Here is a 23,169-nt window from a genome sequence, read left to right as displayed (position 1 = left end):
TGTTCTGCTATGCCATGTGCCCTACATTTAGGATCCTAGATGCAGCTCTGCCGAGAGGCTGATCTCTGCCACAATAAATGTCAGGTCACTGGAACACATCCTGCAAGCCTCATGTGTCACAAACACAACACCATTCCTGCACATCCTTCTCTTGTAGTTAATTTAGCCGAAGAGCCATCTGTGGAAGCAGGTTCAGTGAGATGCTTCAGTGATTTGTGCCAGCAGCTGGGCTTTTCTGCAGGGTATGGGAGACTAGATAAAAATGTATAAAGCGGGCTAAATTCGTTCCATTTTATTCCGCGTGTAAACGATTGTTAACATGATGCGCGGACAACAAAGAGAGAGGGGGCTTTTTCTATCTCAGCATAGTACAGTTAACTGTGGGTTGATTATTATGAACTCGGGACATTTAACTGTAGATTTATAAGTAGGCTAACATGGATGAATATTAGAGTCGGTAAATTCACAAGTCGGCATATGAATTTACTCTTTTTGTCCGTAGAGCTGTAAGCTGTTACGGGCTATAAAAACATAAAAAAATGCAGTTTGTGAACACACATTTTCTATTAGCCTATAAATGCATGTTTTTTTTGTTGCTGATTAGGCTATATTTCTTAAAAACCGGTGAAACAATTTAAATATTTAAAATGTTAATATTTGACAAACCAAATTAAGATTAGTTTTTCAAATATTCATTTGAATTAAATAAAAATGAAATAACAGAGTACATGAAAAATGTAATAGGCCTACAACGCCTATTAAAAATAATTGCATTATTTTTTAAATGCAAAACCAGCAACAAATTATATAAGCTATACGACAAGCTGTTCCAAAAATAGCCTGCTCTAATGAAATAATCCTAGACACGTGCGTAGTGCTGAGACATTTAAGGCCATAAATAACTCGTGATATCAGCCCAAACATGTTAAAAAATATATCCAAGAGTGTTCTGACGGGTCTATGTTTATAATTCACGAGGGAAGTCAGAAAATCGAGACCCAAAACTTTAAACCTGAGCTAATTCAATTACTACATTTAGCCCTGGGTTTGAAACGAATCTAATCAATGCACTTTTCTCTGAAAGTGAACCTTTGCGACAGATATTTGCACATGAATTGACCCCAAAGTCTGCACATTGCGAAATGAAAATACATAAATATTTGCGTGCATAAATCCACACTCGATTGTACACTGCAACAGTCAAAAACATGGGGTTTGATCCCGTAATTGAAAAGGGGAAAATATTAGTAGCTATGAGAACATGGAAATATTTAATAAATAGAACACAATCAATACCATAATCAGACAATTTAAATAAAGTAGAAAATGCATTTCTCGTTTAGGCGTATATAAATAATTATACCCGTTAAAGCTTAACTATAAATATGACCTCAAAAACATTACAATAATAAAAATAATTAGTCAATGTTTTATCATCAATGGCAGACAGCTGCGGTAATATTAGCAGTAGAAATACTCATCTCAATATTGTTACAACTACAAGCAACCAAACCGTTGCAGCAATCCAATTAAGCTCGTGTTTCCTTTATTAAGTCAAAGATTTGGTTGCGGTGGACAGAGCGATTAGCCTCCTACTTTTTAATTTTTTTTTTAGTTCTTTCACTGAGAGCGGAACAATTGGTGCACGAGAGAATTTCAATGCAGAACCAGAAATGAATGCTCTATTGAATTTGATAAGGAACGCAGCTTTAGCTGACACAGTTTTATTTCCCCTCACTAACGTTCTCAGCTAAATGTGCTTCTAATGCCACCAAATGCAAACACTGTTAGATCACTTTAAATGAAGGCGCCAAAATAAACTATTTTAACCAAGACAAAACACAAAAAAATAAAAAAAATAATAATAAATAAATAAATAAATAATAATAATACAACAATAACAGGCGGAAAATAAATAATAGGCTATTTAGCTAAATAATAACAGACTCAGGTTGTTTGATATATATATATATATATATATATATATATACATACACACACACTGTATTTTTAACGAATTACTCTCAGCTGTTTGACTTTGCTGTATCAGTTCATCATCAGACAGGGCCCTGCACATATACTGACATTGCTGGATATGTTTAGGATGTGCAGTTTAGACAGGTTTGTTATCTATATATATATATATATATATATATATATACACACACACACTGTATTTTTAACGAATTACTCTCAGCTGTTTGACTTTGCTGTATCAGTTCATCATCAGACAGGGCCCTGCACATATACTGACATTGCTGGATATGTTTAGGATGTGTAGTTTAGACAGGTTTGTTATCTTGCCCAGGCTTCTCCTCTGCTTTTCATATTCTAAACTAATGCAGGCGTGCTTTACCATAGGACTACACCATCACCGTCTGTTGAGTTTAGTTATTATGCATGAAGACGGTAGGCTACTTACAGACATTAAAGCAACTGCAATATCTTACAATAGGCCTATATTAGATGTCACACGCTGTTTACTCGACTCCTTACATAACCAACTTAAAAGCCTGGCTCGAATAGTATTTGTTATTGCGAAAAGAAATCTGGTAAAGAACACTTAGCATAGCCTATGCTACATATATACACTATTAGTGTTGTTATCGGAAATTTAGTATCATCACTATTTTTTTTTTTTTTTAAATGTACCCCCGACTGACAGATTTCTAAACAGAAAACAAAGTTTTTATGAAGTGACATATGAACTTATGAAGTCAGTAAAAAAATAAATGTAAGCACAGACTTACTAAACATGTCTTACTTCGCAAATGATTAAAAAGTCAAAAGTGGATGTGTTTTACATGACAAACTTTTGATGCCCAAACTTGTTCATCGACGTCATAAAGACCAAATACATTATGAACACGTCATAATGGGCAAGACGTTGTTTCAGCCAGCATTATTAAAGAAAAAGAATGAGAAAAATGTCAAAGCTAAAACATTCGTCAACACAATTTCATGCTGATTGTTAAACACCAAATAAAAAGATCCGACAAAATACCAACACGTATTTGTTACGATAGTTTGCACGATAGACTGCCTGACAATAAATGACAAATTAGTGACAAGTTTTACTCGGGCCTGAATCTCTCTCTAATAGGTTTTAAAGCAGTCTATAGAAAGAACATGATCAATGCACTAAACGACATCATTAAATCAGTCAAACGCGATATCGGAACAGAAGGATCCCAAACCTGTCTAAAGAGATAACGTCAGTTAAAGTGAGAAAGGATTTGGAACAGAAAAGAAAAACATCACACAACAAACATAAAAGCTCGTACAGAGCTCTAGCTTTTTTCTTTGTTGGCGAGATTAAGTCTGGAGTTAAAAAGCATTGCGAATCATCCATTAAATTGCTCCCTCCGTGTTGCCCTTCACATTCAATGAGTTATATATTTCATATCCTAATGACATTAATGTCATGTGTTAAGTCCCCCCACATATTTCCAACAAAACCTTTTTTCTTCTTAGCAAAGGTCTGACCTCACCCATTCATTTCATCTACATAATAACCGAGGAGAGGTCTTGACGTGCGTATAGTGGTCTATACAGAGGAGATCTGGGCTGCATCCTCAGAAGACGCTTTTTTCGTTACTCCTCTAACCTTAAGGGGGCTTTTTAGCTTTTGGTTATAGCTATCCGTTTCTGGAAAACATCTGAATCATTTTATAACCAAAGCCAGCTGCTGCACAAGTCAATGCATGCGTGTGAGTGAGTGTGTGTGCGTGTGTGTGTGTGTGTATTCGTTTGTATGAGGAAGAGGGAGAGAGTGTGAGTATCTGTTCGCTTTGCTCTCCAAAAAGGAAAGAAAGAAAGGGGGAAAAAAAACCCTTGGACGTCTTTTTCCTCCCGAAACTTTTTTTTTAGGAATGAACGCCGAGACGTGCGTTTCATACTGCGAAATGACATCCATGGATTCATATTATAGCCCATCTGCACCGCAAGGTAGGGATCAGCAGGCGAACCCTTTCAGGACATTCCAGGCGAGTGACACCAAATACAGCCCCGCTTTCCTGACCAACAAAGGTCAGGCGTTCGGGGGGAAATCTGGGAGCCCGTTCCAGCAGGAATGCCAGTCATTGGATGCCACCGCTGGGGAAGGCACCTTTAACAAATACCACCTCTTCATGCAGAGGTCCTCCTGCAAAACTCCTCCAGACAGCAGCAAACTCCAGCAGGAAAGCGGACACAACGGAGGGCTCATCGCGTGTTATGGTGAGTTTAAAACAAGGCATTTGTGAAACAGTCTTAGTACGCAGAGAGAAGCAACTCGAGATCTGTTCTTCCTTCTCGTACAAGCAGGTTCTAGAAGTGTAGCATTCAACTGCATTGACATTAATGTTTTTATGACACTTAAGACAGGATAATCTGCAAAGGCCTCCAGTAAAAAGCTACAATTAGACCAGGTTATTATACTTGAGAGGCAGTTATTCATATTAATAATCACATTAGAGTAAAGTCCATCTGTAGGCTAATATTTACAAAGCAAATGCAGTGGACTTCACAACTTACTACCAATATAACTGGCTCAGCTATCACAGTAACACAATTAGGAAGAGGCATAACCTCCTAAATTACATTTTACCTTTGAAGACCGAATTAAATTATATTTAATGCGATAATCTGAATTACAATCCTTAATACTGGATCTGAATCAGACAATTGAATTAACACGTTTCGGAAGGCAAACGCAACTAATTTTATACGCTTTTACAAGTTGTCGACGACACATTGAGTGTTTTGAAATGTTCTCTCACTTGTATGATAGCAGGCTGGGATCATATGAAAACCCATCAAGGCTAGCAAAGCCAAGACTAAGAGAACATTTTTGCACAATTCTAACAGACATGCAAGCGCATAGCTACTCCTGCACTAAGAAAATTGAGTGGTGTGCTTTGGAATTAGCTATATGCAATACAATTTTTCAAAATTCCATATATGTTAATTGTTCAACATTATTGTGAGAATCGGAAGCTTTGCACTGAAAACTGAACTAGCACACAAAATCAAGAGTTCTTTTAACCAATAGGGTGGTACAACCAAGTTGTACATTTAGTAATAAACTCTGTAGAGTCATTTCACCTTCTATAATTGTATATTTAAAAAAGTAACCCATTTATTTATTTCTTTCAACACGTTCTAGCAATCTGTGGATGAAGTCTAGTGTTCGTGGATGGAAACGGCCCTGAGGGCTTGTAAAGGAAGCTAGGAAACTAAATAAGTTCAGCATTAGATACACGAGAACTTTTCTCAGGATTCCCGTTCTTTGACATCCATCACTATCTCATGCTATTTATTAATAGACGTAATAATAATAATACGATACAAATGACCTTATTATAAAATAAATAAATAAAGTCTAAAATAGGAGGGACACGGAAGCCAAAGAGTTGGTAGCGGTAGCCCATAATGAGGTTGGGAAAATGTTTCAATGTGTCCATAAAAAGTCTTCTGCAAATGTTTGTTTTAGTTAATGCATTTTTAACAATGCACATATTTTAAGCTGACACTAACGTGTTTAAGATTCAACGAATTTGATCGACTTTAAAACTTCAGGTGTGCTGTGCGACCATATATTAAAGCTGAGCTGTCTGGTGCTTAAAATAATAGAAAAACATTTTTATAATCACTAAAGCCATTTGTAAGACTGCATTCTTTTTGGCTCATTCAAAAGTAGAATATATTGCCAAAAAAAATTATACAATTCGGCAAAGATGTCAGTGCAAAAAAAACACAAAAAAACAAGTGTTTTGGAAAATGGCTCATACCGACATACAGTTACAAATACATATAGGCTAACACATTATAAACAAAGCATTGAATAAAATTAAAAAACACGATTCACCTTTCAAGAAGAAGAAAAAAGCATTTTCTGACACGGCTACACAGTCTCTTGGTATTTCCTAATAATTCAAGATACCAGAAAAACACATAACACTGACTGCAATTAGAAAGGGCAAAAAGAAAATCCTAACCACGCTATATCTCAATCTGTTATAGACCTGCGACAATTCTATATGATATGGGTGGAAAGTGCAATAGCCTACGGGGTCACCTTATATCCTTAGTTGTCAAAAAGACTTGAGGAACAGCATTGTAAAAAAGACCTAAAGAACATGAAAAGATTATTGTTAGGCATATTAGTGAAATAACAAAGAAAAGTGATTTTTTTCATTAAATAAAAAAAACAGCAACACAATAACAACGGCATTAATAGTAACACTTTTGGAGATATAGGCCTACTAATTAAATAATTGTGATCGCATTCACATTTTCATAACGACCAAACACAAAAGCCATCCTTCGTTTACAGCTGCAGCTTTACGCTGCATAATAAACGGATGACGCAACGAGATATCGACAGACATGAGATTTAATAATGTCTGTTGTGCAGATGTTGTCAAATAAAAGTCCTATTTCCCAAACTAATCAAAACCTCTCTGACAGAAAAAAGACCATGTGAGTTGATTAACAGAAACTTACAAGCCAAAGGCAAAATTAGATCGTTTCATTTCAAGTTAAGTTGTTTTAATAGGAAACCCTTTACAATAACTTAAATGTCATTATTAATATAACATGATGTAATGCCTTACAGACCAGCTGTTGATTTAGATTCATAAAGGCCTGTGAACCGATATTTAAAACTTATATGAATCTAAATGGACGTTTTAAAAATATATTCATGTACATGCATTGTTTGTTCATAAATGAAAATGATAAATTGTTACTTTGTGATCGGAAGAAAAGCAATTCTTTCAGCACATAAAATAATTGGTCTGCTCACAAGGTATAATATTACTTACTGCCTGTAATATGAAGAAAGTGTCAGTCATAAAGAGAAGGATTTACCTTCAGCAGCTCTTCATTCATAAAAAAAAGAAAAAAGTAATAGAATAAAAAAATGGATGTCCATGCTGAGCAGGTACTTATTGAAATCAGTTACAAGTGCTGAGGTTTTAACGATATCCTGCTCTATTCATGACTATTATTAAATGGTTGCTGCAGAATCCATGTCTTTGGTTGCAAAAGAAACTCAGCTCAAAGGATTAGTTTATTTTTAATAAGGGATAACGAATGCATCATGTAATGATCTAGAGGTTACTGAACACTGAGTAACTGACTAAAATTGAAAACATATTCCGTCCATTTCAAAACAGATGAACGAGTTTATGATGTTTGTGTGCAATATTTATGATATTAATATGTTTGCAATGGACATGTGTAACTGCTGAACGCTGCCACAAACAAAACCCATTTACTACAAGATGCTGATCATATAATTAGGAAAAAGCAACTTTGAAGCACAAAGAATAATAATCAAAAGAATAATAATCAGGCTGGCCGATACAGATAACTACCTTTCATTAGGACAATGAAATTACAAAAATGTGTCTAATTTGAAAGACCATTAGGATTGTCAAATAGTAAATCATAATATAATATTCAGACCTGCATTTTATTTACAAGAACTTGTTTAAAGGTAATGACTTAACTGCTGAACGCTGCCACAAACAAAACCCATTTACTACAAGATGTTGATCATATAATTAGGAAAAAGCAACTTTGAAGCACAAAGAATAATAATCAAAAGAATAATAATGAGGCTGGCCGATACAGATAACTACCTTTCATTAGGACAATGAAATTACAAAAATGTGTCTAATTTGAAAGACCATTAGGATTGTCAAATAGTAAATCATAATATAATATTCAGACCTGCATTTTATTAATAAGAACTTGTTTAAAGGTAATGACCCATTTTGCTCTGAAGAGACATCATTACAGCAACTCAAAAAGTGCAACATACAAAATGTCCTGTCAGAGAAATTTGTTAAGCCAAAATTAGTGATTTTTTGTAGTGGAGTGGTTTTATGAGGTGTGATGCCTAAAGAGGAAAGACAAGAAGTTAGTGAATGAATAAATAAATAATAAAAAAAAAAAACGAAAAAAGAGATTTTACATACTGTATATTTTGACATATGCTAAATATATAATAGTATAATAGTGATTTGTTGTACTGTAATTTCTAAAGGATATCAGTTACTGGTTTAATTTATATTTAATTAATGATACGTGTGTGAATTATTACCATGTATTATATGAATTTACTTAAGTAATAACTTACAATGTCAATAGTACTTGAACAGTACAAAACTATGAACAAATTATCACCATGTAAACTTCCAAATATCACTACAAGGTATCAGAGTCATAGCACAAATTTCACATTTCATAGGAGATAAGGCCATCAGCCTAGTTTTGGAGCTGCAGTCTCTTTCAGCAAAGAGCAAGCATAAATGAAGAATAAAGTCACAGAGGTACTGCACAACCTGAGGAAAAAAGGCCATTCCCATAGCCTGTTGATCTAAGGAGAGGTGACAAGGACTTGGGATCATTTTACCAGTTAGCTCAAAATTTGGCTTTACAGTTTACATTAGCTTCAGTCTGCTTGCCTAAACGCGGCACGCCAGCAGTATGCTTCAAAGACAAGGCCTCTGTTTAAACAGCACAATCAAACCCCAGTAGATTCCTTCTAATGGGTCCTCAACTACTAGTGAACGGATGAGCATTTGAGTCGAAAGCACATTTTTTAAGCCTTGTTTGGAAATTTGTTGCTTTAATTCTCAACTATTGATTTGGAACTTATTTATGACATAAAATGTAAACACATTCTTTATTATTACTATTTTTATAGGGATAGTTCACAAAAATAAGAACATTCTATCACTTACACACACTCGTGTTGTACACATTGTGCTACAATTAACACTAGACTCCGCTGACTTTAATTGCATGAACATATTCATATTTTTCCCCCCACAAAAGTTAGTCAGTAAGTCATGAGTTTAAAATCATGTAAGAGAGAGTAAATTACTACATTATGTACTACATTAAATTACACTACGGGGGGATTTGGAACTTATTTATGACATAAAATGTAAACACATTCTTTATTATTACTATTTTTATAGGGATAGTTCACAAAAATAAGAACATTCTATCACTTACACACACTCGTGTTGTACACATTGTGCTACAATTAACACTAGACTCCGCTGTCTAAAAAAATGTTTCTGAAGATACTAAAACCTTTTGGCTCTTTTCTGTATGTTTTTTTTTCTTGACATTATCTTAAACGACAGTGATTAGTTCGTTTTTTTTTTTTTACAGCATTCCATAGTGGTTGTTAACTACAACACTGCTCCAATGTGGTTTCTAATGCCATCCATGAGATTCCAGACTTTACTGATGATTTGGGAAATGCAATTTATTATTACTATTTTTATAGGGATAGTTCACAAAAATAAGAACATTCTATCACTTACACACACTCGTGTTGTACACATTGTGCTACAATTAACACTAGACTCCGCTGTCTAAAAAAATGTTTCTGAAGATACTAAAACCTTTTGGCTCTTTTCTGTATGTTTTTTTTTCTTGACATTATCTTAAACGACAGTGATTAGTTCGTTTTTTTTTTACAGCATTCCATAGTGGTTGTTAACTACAACACTGCTCCAATGTGGTTTCTAATGCCATCCAGGAGATTCCAGACTTTACTGATGATTTGGGAAATGCAATGTCAACTGCTAAACAAACAAAACGGTACAAAATAGCACAGTAAAAAATAAAAAGAGAGAGCAGTACAAGGCAAGCTGTTGCAACATGTTTAAAGTGATTTAATTCTGAAACCCTTGCAACAACAACAAAAAATGCTCACTGAAAACTGTGATATATTTGTACCTAATGACGTTCCAAAAGAAAAGCCACAGCCGAAATCACCAAACTACTGCACTTACACAGAGTACTTTAACTCCCTATATTTTTCAGAAAACCACCAAATCTGATCTCTCTGTAATCATAATCGTTGGAAAGGCAGCAACCTAACCAAGTGGTGTTAGTAAAACCAGCAAAAAGACACCCTGTGTTTTCTTTTTGACGGTACGTATGGATTCAAACTGCAGTTGATAAACTCGTCCTCGGGTTTTAGAAGTCTTGAGTTCAAATACTTTTTGTCTCGGCACTCCAAGAGAGCCGGACGAGCTGAGCGAGCTGTGATTTATCGCGAGAAGCAGCTTAAAGGAAATGCTGTGTTTTCTTGCCCAGCATGTGCTCTTTGCTGCAGCCTGCTGGGATAAATCGTCCTTTAGGACTAGCGGTGTGTTTGGACTTCTCTGCGGATACCTATCAGATTCTCACTACCGAGCGTTTTTTCAGTAAGCACCAGCTGAGACGCAATTCTCCCTCTAAAACAACTGCCGTTTTGTGTGTCATTTTGAATAGAGTCATACAGTTCACTCTGAAGTCCGAATCTAACACAAGAACGAGAGGTGACTCTAAAATGTAAAGCAAGTCAAAGGAGGAGACGTCCCTGTGGTTTGGTCGCTCTATGTTTCGAATCGAGTTGCTGTTGTCACATCTGCCTTTGACTATGTGATTTGCTCTGGTTTTTGCAAATGGCTGCGTGTGCAGACGTTTACTAATGAGGCTCCATCTCTACTAATATCTTGTGGTGTCACGCTCACAATCACCAATAAAAAAAAAATGGTTCACCGTTTCCATATGCCACCAGCCGGAGCCACTCTTCATATCACAACCTATCAATCTCTCCATGCCGTGTCCATCTGTAAGAGTCTGAAATAATTAGATAGTGGAAGACTGCTGGCCTGGCTTCAGAGCACCAAGCTGCCTATTACAATTCAATCCATATTTTAAGCACCGAAAACAAACTTAATTACAGATAAAAACAAAAGCTTAGATGAGCAAACAGACTTCCTCAATTTCCTTTACCATTTGCTTTCAGTCATAATAGAGATGAAACCCAGCCCGACAATGTCTTATTTATGTGTTTTCATTTTTTAAACATTTTCAGGAGCTTTGGCGTATTTCACCATTAACCCGTCACAGAGACCCCAGGTAGCCTAATTTATAGTGTTTCGTTTATTTGCCTGCTGCTGACCCTAACAATCAGATTCTGTAAAAAAGCATAGAGGATGCCCTGCCGCTTTACAGCTAGTTAAATTACACTTTGAAGTGTTCCCCCGTTTTCAGCTGGTTCTAAATGACTGCCCCTTGTAAAGATCTGACCCTTGCTAACTCATAAGTTCGAGCACCGACATCCTACAAAGTCGGGAACCACTGGCGTCTCTCATCGAAGGCAAGGCACCTTTTTAGTGCGAGTAGGTCTGGAACCACTGTGTGAGCCATTCATGCATATTTTATGAAAATATATAGTGGTGCCCTTTTCTCATGATTTATAGGATATATCAAATGGTGACCTATTTGAAGATATTTTTACTCTGGAGTCAGAGGTAAAAGGAGATGCTGTAAAATGGGTTTACAAGTCCCATTCTTGCTGCGCATACAGGTGTGAATCTACTCAGGTTAAAAAGCCAATTAGTCTTTTTCCTGAACCTCACCCGTCTCCTAACCTAAAGCTGAACAACTGGCAACTTCTGAGATAACAAAGCCCTCCACGGTGGTACGACACTGCTGTTATAATACTTTTAGTGCGGTATTGACATTAGAAATCCAATCAGATTAGATGCCATGTCTGTCTTACCTCATTGCACTGGGAAAGCAAATGACTTCACACATCCCTCACTCTGTAAAGTAGCAGAAAAATGGATGTGCAGTCTTGGAATCAGTGTTATAAAAGTTGACACAAATAACTAAATGGAAAACACGCAAAAAACATTATATGTCCACATGGAAAATGGAATTACAAATAGAAAAAAACCCTCTGTCACCTGAAGAGAAATAAAATCCCACACTGTGTCAAAGCTTGCAAAAACATTTACATTTATTCATTTTTATCCAAAGCTACTTGCAATTTGGGGAATACATCAATGATTCATCTTAAAGAGGCAAACAGACACAAAAAGTGCTCATAATACCAAGTTTCAGGCATTGTTCAAATAAGTAAGATAGACTGCGGATTAAGTAAAGAGAAGCAAAGTTTTATTTAATTTTTATTACATAACATACATAATATTTAATGCAACCTACACTTATAATTTTACAAACAATTTCTGTTTCAAACAAATTCTGTTCTTTTGAACTTCCTATTCAAAGAGTTATGAAAAATGCATCACTGATTCCACAAAATATTAAGCAGCACAACTGTTTTGAATATTGATAATAATAATAAGAAATGCTTCTTGACACAATACCAAATCTGTACATTAGAATGATTTCTGAAGGACCATGCATGCGACACAGAAGAATGGAGTAATGGCTGCTCAAAATTCAACTTTGCCATCACAGGAAAAAAAATACATTTTAAAATATAAAACGGCTATTTAATAACATTTTATAATATAATATTTGAAAAAGTGAAAGAAAGTGAAAAGTGAAAGTGACATGTGGCCAAGTATGGTGTCCCATACTCGAAATTTGTGCTCTGCATTTAACCCATCCAAGTGCACACACACAGTAGTGAACACACACACACACAACGTGAACACACACCTGGAGCAGTGGATAGTGGATAGCCATTTTTGCTGCGGCGCCCGGGGAGCAGTTGGGGGTTCGGGTCTCACCCAAAGAGAGTGCCGGTCATTCACTCCCCTCGCCTACAAATAATAATAATAATAATTGAATATTTTATATAATACATTGAAATATTTAATAATATTTAATCATTCATAATCCTTCATAAAAAAAAACACTCAACAAACTGAGTATATCAGACATTCAAAAACAACACTGTAATCAATAATCAGAAGTGGTCAATAGCAATGGACTACATACACACATACATACATGCATACACACACACACACACACACACACACACACACAAAATCTACAAAAATATATACAATCGATCTACAGCATCAAAGTTTACCATGTCACTATTATTTATGCAGAAGACTAACAAAATGAGTGATGGGTGCTACACCAAGTTAAATAATAGTGTAAAGCTATGCATGTAAAAAAAAAAAAAACTGAATAGGTTCCTTGTTCTGAAAAAGTCAGTTTGGGCAATATTCAAAACATTTTATTTCTTCAGTACTGCTAAAATAATGTTCTCATTTGCATTCACTGGAAAATGTAGGAGATTTTTCTGTTGTCAACTGTGGTAGACATTTTTCCTAAAGCCATATATGATCTCGTGAAATGTTGGTGCGTTACCGCACCACAAACAAGGTTAAACAGCAGGACCATGTTCAGCTCTGCACTTTTGTAGCAATCTTCAACCGCCACCCCCCTCAGAGCTCCAGTTCAAAACTTTTCGACTCTGACAGAAACATTTTGCCATGAGATTTCTTGCATAGAAGGCAGGTCATGTTACTCGCCCATATGTTGGAGCTACAGGGGCAGCCAAGTCTCTGTTCACCTTGAGCAGCGGAGAGCCTGGGTTGAACCCTCGGTGGACTACGAGACTGTCACAATACTCTAGGTCTGCCAAAAGCCATCAGTGACACAGGGTATAAACAAGAGCCTTTGATCGCTAGGCCATGATTTCAAACAGGCTGTCAGCTTTTCCGTGTGGGGGCAAGAGGCGTGAGGCATCTGAAGGGACAAGCTGAAAATATTTATGTTTGAGTAAATTATGCTGCTCCCACTTGCTTAACAAGATGTGTCAGTCCTGGGCAAGAGGCAATGTGGGAGCCATTATACCCCCAGGCTTGGCTCCATGTCTGTCATGGTTGAGCCCACGGTGCCTGGAGAAGGCAAAATAAGGAAACAACCAAAAGGAAGCATATACAACCTGTTATGCCGTCAAGAACAGGAACGAGAGTTAAAGCCATGATAGTTCACCCAAAAATTAAAATTCATTTAAACGTACTTATGTCAATTCAAAACTGCATGACATTTTCATCTGGGCCACATAAAATAAGATATTTTGAGAGTGTTTTTTTCTCCATATAATGAAAGTCAACAATCATCAAAATGTTTTGGTTTCTAATGTTCTTCAAATTATCTTTTGTGTTTCACAGAAGTAAGCAAGTTACACAGGTTTGGGTGAACTATCCCTTTAAGAGAGAGATTCAACCAACAGTTAATGCCATAAAAAAGCTGTTTGCATTTTATGCAGTGTGTTATATATCAACATAATGCTTTTTCCCTAGGCAGAGTCAATTTGCAAATCATTGACACCACACAAGATTCACAAAGCCACAAACATTAGTTGTCTTGATCACAGTTCACATAGTGATTGGCAACTGAAAGAGTAGAACTTTATGGAGTGAAAGGATGGTTGTGCCAACATGTTCTAGTTGCACACATTACCAGTGCCAGAAAAAAAAAATATTTCAGCATGTGGTTGGGGCAACATGTATAGGGCCATTCAACTATTTAGTGGGAGATGTGAAAGAGTAAAAAGGATTTCAATTTTTATTTTTTTTTTGCTTGGTGGTACCTTCAAAGCTACATTCTTGTGAATTATCTACCCCTAAATGAACAATTCACCCAAAAATTTACTTTTGTTCAAAACCTGTATGACTGACTTAATTTTGTAAAACACAAAAGATATTTCGAAGAATGTTCATGCAATATGCCCATACAATGAAAGTCAATGGGGTCCAAAACAACTTTCATTTTATTCTAAATATTTTCTTTTGTGTTCTACTGGAGAAAGAAAGTCATATATGCCAGGAACGACGTGAGGATTATTAAGTGGTGACAAAATGTTTATGTTTGGGTGAACTATCTGCTTAATGGTGATATTAGTATATTAGTACCTTAAGGTATTAACAAGTAATCTAAAGGGGTAGATAAAATACAAAGGAGTACTTTTAAGGGTCCTACCCCAGTGACAAGCTGTTCACCATTTTTCTCCCAGCAATTTGTCCAGGCGCACCCCGATACCTTAACCTAGCCCAATACATTACCCAACATGGTTCTGTGAGAAGGCCTTAGGTTCTGAGAAAGGCATGTGTGCCAGCAGCATTTACCCATCAGCCCCTCAGTTTAAACCTGAGAAGGTTTTAATCAAGTCTCACATTAGAAAATGAACATCTCAACACTGCATCACCTAAAATAACTTTCCGTTACTGAGCTTTGAGCTAAAGTAAGACATAAAGCTCAGGGTCGCCAGTGGATCACATCTGCGGGAATGTTCCCAAGGGCACTCTAATCCAGCTTTACACCCTATTCCTCCTTGCAGCCAAGTGAGCGAAAAGGGGCGAGAGAGACGAAAGTCTGCCAATACCGCCATCGATTTTGTGAGCATTATGATTTGAGTGCGCATGCCGTTCTTTGTAGCACAGAGCATAGACAGGTAACGAGCACTGAGAGAGAGCTGGAGAAATGACCTAATGTACTGGAATCCTCACATTCATTGATCTGACTGAATTTATGACCGGCACGCTGACTGGGGTTTCACAGCTGAGCTGCTATGTGTTTCCAGTGGCTTGACGCAGAAAATGACCACTCTAGAGTCTTGTAGCTGGGCTACTGCGGCCTTCATTACGAGCCAAGCTCCATTTTGCACCCTTGCCACAGAGCGTGTGTATGTTTGAGGCTGCGCTCATCAAACAGGGCTGCAGTCTTCGGATTGTGCCCAGGCGGGAAACCTGTAATTTTCTATCAGTCTGCAATTACAGCCACGGTGTCTGTTTCACATGAGCAGCTGATTTATGAGCTGAGACTGGCAGCCATTACCGCTGCGAGTCTGACATCAAGCCATGGGTCTTAAAGACTCTCTCATTCCAGACCCACTTATGGAATAATTCAGATATTGCGATTGAAGAACAACACTACATTGTCTTGCCCAATACTATATAGGCAATTCTTAGATAAAATACAATAGGTGTGTTTAATGTCTTAACATGCATTGCAGGAATAATGAACAATATCAATCTAGGTTAATTTTTTACATTGCTCAATAATACATTTATTATAATTAAATTATGAACAAACATGGATTTAAGATGAACAACAGCATACATTAAAAATGCTGTAAAAATTGTACATTGTTAGTTCATGACACCCACATTTTATTGTAAAGTATAACCTACATATTTTTATTTCTAAATGTCACTGTGAAAATAGATTAAAAACTGGAATCACACCAGATTTTAATTATTAAAATGGAATGTTTTAATAGTAAAATATATATATACAGTATGTTAATATAACTTGACTTAACATACATAGAAATGTGTGTATTATTATAATAATATAATATTCTCAAAAATATTTTTTTGGCTTAATTACTTTGTACTAATTTAAGTTATTGCAAAGTGTTCGTTTTCAAAACGTTTATCCTACGTAACAGCACCCTGGAGAGATTTTGCTGAAGAACACAATGAATATGGAAGAGGAGATGCTATTAATTTCATTACATTTTAAAAATGTATTACATATTAAGACATCATTGAGCCAGCTGTCATTCTACATTCCAAAAATAAAATGTTTTGGTCCTGCTGAATTGCTTCCCTCACACCGCTTTCATAATTAATAACCCTTCTCTGTCTCTTTTTCTGTCTACAGGTAAAGACAGCACAGGGCTAACAGATTCTGAGTTACCCCAAAACAGTGATCCTGCAGGGATGGATGGCAGCTACCTCAGTGTAAAGGAGTCAGGAGTGAAAAGCCCTCAGCAGCCAAACTCAGAGCTTGCTTCTCCGTTAGACAAGGCCGAGGGAGAGAGCAACAAGGGCAAGAAAAGACGCAACCGTACCACCTTCACAAGCTATCAGTTAGAGGAGCTGGAGAAAGTCTTTCAGAAAACACACTATCCCGACGTCTACGCCCGGGAACAACTCGCACTGAGGACTGACCTGACAGAAGCTCGAGTACAGGTGTGAACCCACCACATATCCATTACCAAACACAATTCTGTGTTTTAAATAACCTTTAACAGTGAGGCTAGACCACCACTACTAATTTTAGTCCAGTTGTGGTCCAAAATGAGGGATGAGATTCAGGTTAAGACCAACATTTTATTTTTTAAAGAATTGTAAAAAAAAAACAGTGACACCAGGAAGAAAATATATTAAACCCCGCGCATTGACTATTAAATGTAAATAGAGAATACAGAGCAAAAGTAGCTGAAGATGGCCATCACAAAAGATCATAAAGGAAAAATGGGCTTTCATATTAGCCATGTCCAGAGTCTGATTCTAGCTCGAGACGCTACCTGAACCTCTGTCTGGAAAACCAGAACCTTTATGTGACCCATCCAACCCTCAACCTTACCCTACATTTGCATATAATCCCTCCAACACTACTGCTGCATTCCTGCACCGACAGACAGACCGGGAGATCCCTTTACCCAACCCCAAATGTGCGCTTTACTTAGAAGCCCTGGATTTACACTGTTTTTCTTTCATTAATGTCCCACTCAGGAAAGAATGTGTCCCTCCCTGCTCTCAAGGGTAGGTGAGAGAACCTGGCCTGAAGCTCCTTTATGTGGTGAGGGTTGCTTATGACCTACATACATGCAAACAACTTTGACTATAACTAAAGAATGATGGGAAACAACCAAAGAACTATGATGGCTCTGTTCCAGGGACGATGAACACGGTCAAATCTTTTTGGAACTTTAAAGTGTAGCCATTCCTCATCTACTTCAGGACAGCACAGAAAGCTAACTATTTTAACTACACATAACAATAACGATAGCCACAGCTTTTTTTTTTTTACAGCAACACGAAAGAAAAAATTAATTGTTCAAGCAAGCTTAGTTAGGAGTCTGGTTTGGGTCATTTGCTGAACCCATCCCCTTCTTCTCCTAATCATTTCCTGTTGAGAATACAAGAGAATAAAGAAGCAACAGCACTATAAATACTAATGTCTACACAAATTGGCTGAAAATTTCTGGGGTTTTTTTGCCTTGCTTATCAGAGAAAGATTTGATGATATTAATATATTTAATAATAGAATATCTAGATACATCTAGTCAAAGTTTAAGGGCTTAAAACAGTCAACCTTTTCACCTAAAAATGACATTTGTCATGATGACCACATAAAAATTACTTGGACATTTTTCCATAATTACAGTTCTGGAGGTTCAAGAAAAAAAAATCTAAAAAATAAAGATTTTTTAAGTAGAAGAGGTGAGCTTGAGTGACAACAGAGGCAGACCATCAATCCTCAAAACTACTCTGGACATCAAAGCTGCTCTTTCCCCTTTTCTCCTGGGTTTAGTTCAGTGTTTCTGTTCTCTCTCCTGGTGCTGGAACATAAATAAAGCTTCATAATAAGCCTCTAAGCTGCTTTAGCTGTCAACGTCTTTACCAATTACTGTGTTACTAGCAAGCATGGACAACATACAAAAGATAAAAAAAAATAAAAAAAGTCTGCCGTTTCGAACAGGTGCTGGTCAAAATTAGTTAACTTGTTAATATTGGCAGGCTTGAATTTATTCAGCAGCAACCACTAAAGGAAAGAATGACAGAAAATAAAGAAAATGGAAGACCAAGGTTGTGACTGAACTAAACCTCAGCACTGGCTCATCAGTATGAAAGGAATAAGGGAATATTTCCACCACTCGTCTACGTGCCTCTACCGGGTCGGAGAGTCAGATATGGAAAGCCAGGAGCTTAAGAGTCAGGATATTAAACAGAGAATGAAAACAAACTCCATTTTGAACTTTCTTCCATCTTTCTTTTCAAGCTCACAACTTCCATGCTTAGATTTATGAAGGGGAAGACAGTCTGAGAAAAAGATAAATATATAAACGGGAATATAAAAGCTGGTGCACACAATGCATATTAAAAAGACGTTTTAGATGCCCAGACAGCATCATTTCAAAACAAATGAGGATACAAGGATGCAGACGGAGAGCCACAAGAGCGATGATACCTGCTGAAAAAAAATCTGTGCGATTCAGAAATTTTTTTTTCTTTTTTCTCAAGGCAGTTAAGCTCTACAAACATATGATGTGGAGCCAAGGGACGTTGATGTCCACCACCACATTAAGTGCAAGCAGAGCTGAGGTGCTATCAGGTTACGCTGAGAGATAGGCTGACATGTTGCTGGCAATAGATGCAAAAACCACAAACTGATTGACCAAAGAGCCACAGCCAGATCCAAGTTCAAGCTCCGTGATGAATCGAGATTGCAAGACAAAAGAAAGTCTCTGTTTGGAAAAAACAAAACAAAAAAACTTTCCACTACACAAATCAATAAACAGATAGTTCTAAACAGAGAAGAGCCGGGATTAAAAGAATGGAATTTTGGCAGCTTTTCAGACTGCGACCCATGAGAAATCACTTTATGTGTAATTTGTTCTCTAATTCTCAGGTCTCCAAATAACAACCATCTATTCAGGGAAACAATGCATATTTCTATAGAAAAGCAAAGAGGAAAAAAGAAAGTGCACATAGTCAGATAAAATCCTGACTATTTTTTAAAGAAATAGTTCACCTAATAATAGTTCACTATATAATGGTTCACTATTTGTCACTATTTACACACCTGTGTCATTCAAACCTGTGTGACTTACTTTCTTCTATGGAACACAAAAGATGATATTTTGAATAAAGTTTCAGACACGTTTCTACATCAATGGGGTCCAAACCATCATAGGAGCCCACTGACTTTCATTGCATGATCAAAATATATTCGTGTTATGCACAAAAAAGTCATGCAGGTCCAGAATGACATGAGGATGAGTAAATGATAGAATTTATTTCGATTCACCTTTTCCTTTCTAAAAGCAGAGCGGCAATTTCCTAATCCATCAAAGCAAGCGTATGGTGGTGGAGGAGCAGGGGGACTGACACGGTTCTCTGAGGCCTCTGGCCCCGGTGGGTTCCTGCTTTCTCCTCCCTGCCCCCTGCTGCTGCTGATGGCTCTGATAGAAAAGAAACTCAGAGGAGGCCATCGCAGTCTGTCAGCTCCCACAACATCAAACAAGGGCCAGGTCTCACTGAACTGTTTCCAGGAAAATATGCTGAAAAATAATACAGCCGAGGGGTTTCCTACATGAGCTCTAGACTTACAACTCAAGTGACAGACTCTCTAGGCACCAAAAAAAATTGCATCTAGACATTTGATACTAAATGAGTTACACGATGTGATCAGTGCATATACTGTATATGGTGTAATAATGGGAAGATTGATGATGGATGTTAATCAGTTTATAAATATCCACTAAGACAACATTTCCTGCATTTGATGTAACACCACTAGTGGCCAGTTAACATGAGGTCATTTAATCACTTACTAATGCGATATCTTCATGATTAAGGATTGATGTCTTGCTTGCAGGTGTGGTTCCAAAACCGCAGAGCCAAGTGGCGGAAGAGAGAACGTTTCGGACAGATGCAGCAGGTCCGGACACATTTTTCCACGGCCTACGAATTGCCCCTTCTCACTCGGCCTGAGAACTACGCTCAGGTATAGTACGGTCTTCAGTAATAGCTGAGAGTTAAGGAAATACCAGTAATGAATATTAATTATTATTATTAATGCTAATTAAAGAATTGAAAAAAAATCCATTCTAAAAGGTTCCATTAACAGTTCTTTTGAGGTGCATCTCAATTTGCATATTTATGCACTATTCTATGCCGCTTTTTAATATAAATAGTGCCATAGTGTGTTCTCACTGAAAATTCCAAAAAGGAAAAGTGCGCTTAAAATCTCTGGAAGATGCACTTAATTAACCAGGAAAAACAGACTCTGATGATGGATGACAAAATAATATATATAATTCATACACTAGATGGTTGGTCATCATTTGGTCCGAGATCTTTAGTCTTTTAAAAACAAGGGTTTCATTCATGGTTCTTTTAGTACTTTTAAGAAAACAAATGTAATTCAATTGCCAAATAATTTAAATTATATATATATCTTTTTTTAAATCTCAAAAAAGGTGTGACACAGGTGTGAAAACTGTCTTACAGGTTTTTTTTACACTTTGCAGTCTTTTTAGAGTCAGCAAAATTCAAAATGTTTATCTTCAACTACATATTATTATATGAACAATCAGTAGCTCCACTGTTTTAAGTCGCACACATAGTTGTAAACTGTAAGTGTTTTATTGCCTTAAAAAAAGTAATTTGTTCAAGAATCATACTTCACTTCTTGTGCTTTGTTTTTGATGCAGTAAATAGAATCAAATCATTTGGAGTCATTCATTAAGGAATCAGACTATACTGGTCACACTTGTCAGATTACTTTACTAAGAATAAACATGTGAGAACCGCTACTGGAACCAACTTATTTTCTTAATATTCATCATTACTCAACTGAATTAAGTTAACTTATTAAAATTTGGATGTGGAATATTGCTGATAAACATTTGGGAATTTCAAATGAAAAACAATAGGAAATCAGATCGGTGTAACCACTGATAATTGCGGGACCTGAGGAAGCACAATGTCGAGGTCAGGTCACACCGGGGCTGTGGCCGAGAACGACACGCCTTCAGAGGAGAGCCAAAGAATCTCCTGGATTTATTATGAATATGTGGCCGGGTCGGAGGGCAGGGCAGGCTCTTTGGGGAGCGCGCCTGCAGCTGTGGAATGTAGCTTTGCTCACATCTGGGGCATCTCCCTGAGAGGGCTTTCATCTCCCTCCACAGCCCTCCCTCAGACCCCCACCTCCCCAGGCCCAGAGCAGAATACAGCCCTATCAATTCACTCTGTGCTCCCTCCGCTCAGCAGAGGAGGTTACTCTGGCTGTTGAAGGAACGTCTAGAGACAGGCATTCCTCCTCCACACTAGGCAAGCAGCTCCCACTCAGTACGGGACCAGATGAATGCCTCACATCTCTTGATAAATCTCCACGTCGAGTACCACTGAGGATTCTGCACCTTCGCCAATGCAATATTTCAAAACAAGAGGAGTCAGACTTGACAAATGCTCTCATGACTATGAGTTACATTAATGTTATTAATGCTGAGATTGCAGAATGCAAATGCACTATACCTTAACCTTCTGCGTTCGTCTTTGTTGCAGATTCAGAACCCTTCTTGGATAGGCAGCAGCAGTGCGGCGTCTCCGGTGCCCGGCTGTGTTGTACCCTGCGACTCGATCACTTCCTGCATGCCGCCTCATCCACATGCTGCTAGCGGAGTGTCTGACTTCTTAGGTGTGCCCAGTCCTGGAGGTCACATGGGACACACACACATGGGCAGCTTGTTTGGGAGTCAAGGCATGAGCACTGGCATTAATGGGTACGATCTAAACATGGACCCCGACCGGAAATCCTCCAGCATCGCGACCCTGCGAATGAAAGCTAAAGAACACAGCGCAGCCATCTCTTGGGCTACATGACTCCCCCAAGTTCAGGACACTATCTCGAAGTCCCTCAACAAATAAGAGAAGGAGCAAATGTGAACATCAGTTAGCCACAAAAGCATGACCTGGGAACAAGGAGTGCATGGATTGACAAAGAAAAGAAAAAGTAATAGAGATACCAGGAGATTTATTTCCATTTGAAGTCTAGAGAGACAAGAGAAAATCAGAGATAATAAAACTGAGAATGTTCTGGCTTTGAAACAGGAAAGAAATACAAGAAAGATGACAGAAACTTGACATCTGAATGCATACAAGAATTAAATGAAAAAGAAAAAATGAATAGAAAAAAACCCTGCACTTATCCGCAACTAGTGTCCCATTTGTAAACACACATACATTTATCTAAACGCATCTGGCTTCGTTTTCATCTCAGCATAATCAAAACCTGTTAAATTCTTGTTCTGTCACAGACTCCTTTTCCAAATATGCCATCTCTGCCTAGACAGTTCCAAAGGACTGACAATAGAGTTTTTCACAGTAAAAACTTTCATATCGTAGGCTTTATCCAAACATATATGCAGCAGTAATCGGGGGAAACAGAACTTGCTTTTTATATGAACTCCCCATTGACAAAATCCCTCATTGATCACACCTAAGTTTATTAGTTTGTTCATATTAATTGAGTTGGTCTTGTAGAAGTCTATCAACTATTTGAGATAAGTACTACACTTCAAACACTTGAGCAAAAGTCTGTTAGGAGTTGTGCATCAGGCATGGTAGACTTAAGAGGGCCAGAAAAGGAAGACATAACTATCCCGCAGGTAACTAGGCACTCAAAGGAGGCTTCCACTTGCTTTGATGAACTGTGTGCCCCACAGTACCAGTAGTCTCAGGAAAAAAAGGAAAAAGAAAAGTGCAGTCTGCTAGCGCACACCCAATGTAATATAGTTAATCACTGTCTAATTACAGGTAGTAGTCACTATCCACACTGCAATCTATCATTCTCTTCTTTGCAACCACATTT

The 23,169-nt window shown here is 37.3% G+C and overlaps 1 protein-coding gene across 1 annotated transcript; it reads left to right on the top strand.

Annotated features, from left to right (window-relative positions):
* The first annotated feature begins 3,647 nt into the window (after positions 1–3,647).
* On the top strand, positions 3,648–23,053 carry alx4a (ALX homeobox 4a). Its single transcript, XM_016273120.1, has 4 exons — positions 3,648–4,218; positions 16,447–16,757; positions 20,173–20,301; positions 21,864–23,053. Exons 1-4 carry the CDS (start codon positions 3,873–3,875, stop codon positions 22,179–22,181), a joined length of 1,104 nt encoding a protein of 367 aa, XP_016128606.1. The 5' UTR covers positions 3,648–3,872; the 3' UTR covers positions 22,182–23,053.
* Positions 23,054–23,169: the final 116 nt, after the last annotated feature.

Source organism: Sinocyclocheilus grahami, unplaced genomic scaffold (assembly GCF_001515645.1).
Source record: "Sinocyclocheilus grahami isolate Dianchi unplaced genomic scaffold, SAMN03320097.WGS_v1.1 scaffold76.1, whole genome shotgun sequence".
NCBI lineage: Eukaryota > Metazoa > Chordata > Actinopteri > Cypriniformes > Cyprinidae > Sinocyclocheilus > Sinocyclocheilus grahami.
The sequence above is the reverse complement of the archived record's forward strand: the minus strand, read 5'-3'. Positions and strand labels throughout refer to the sequence as shown.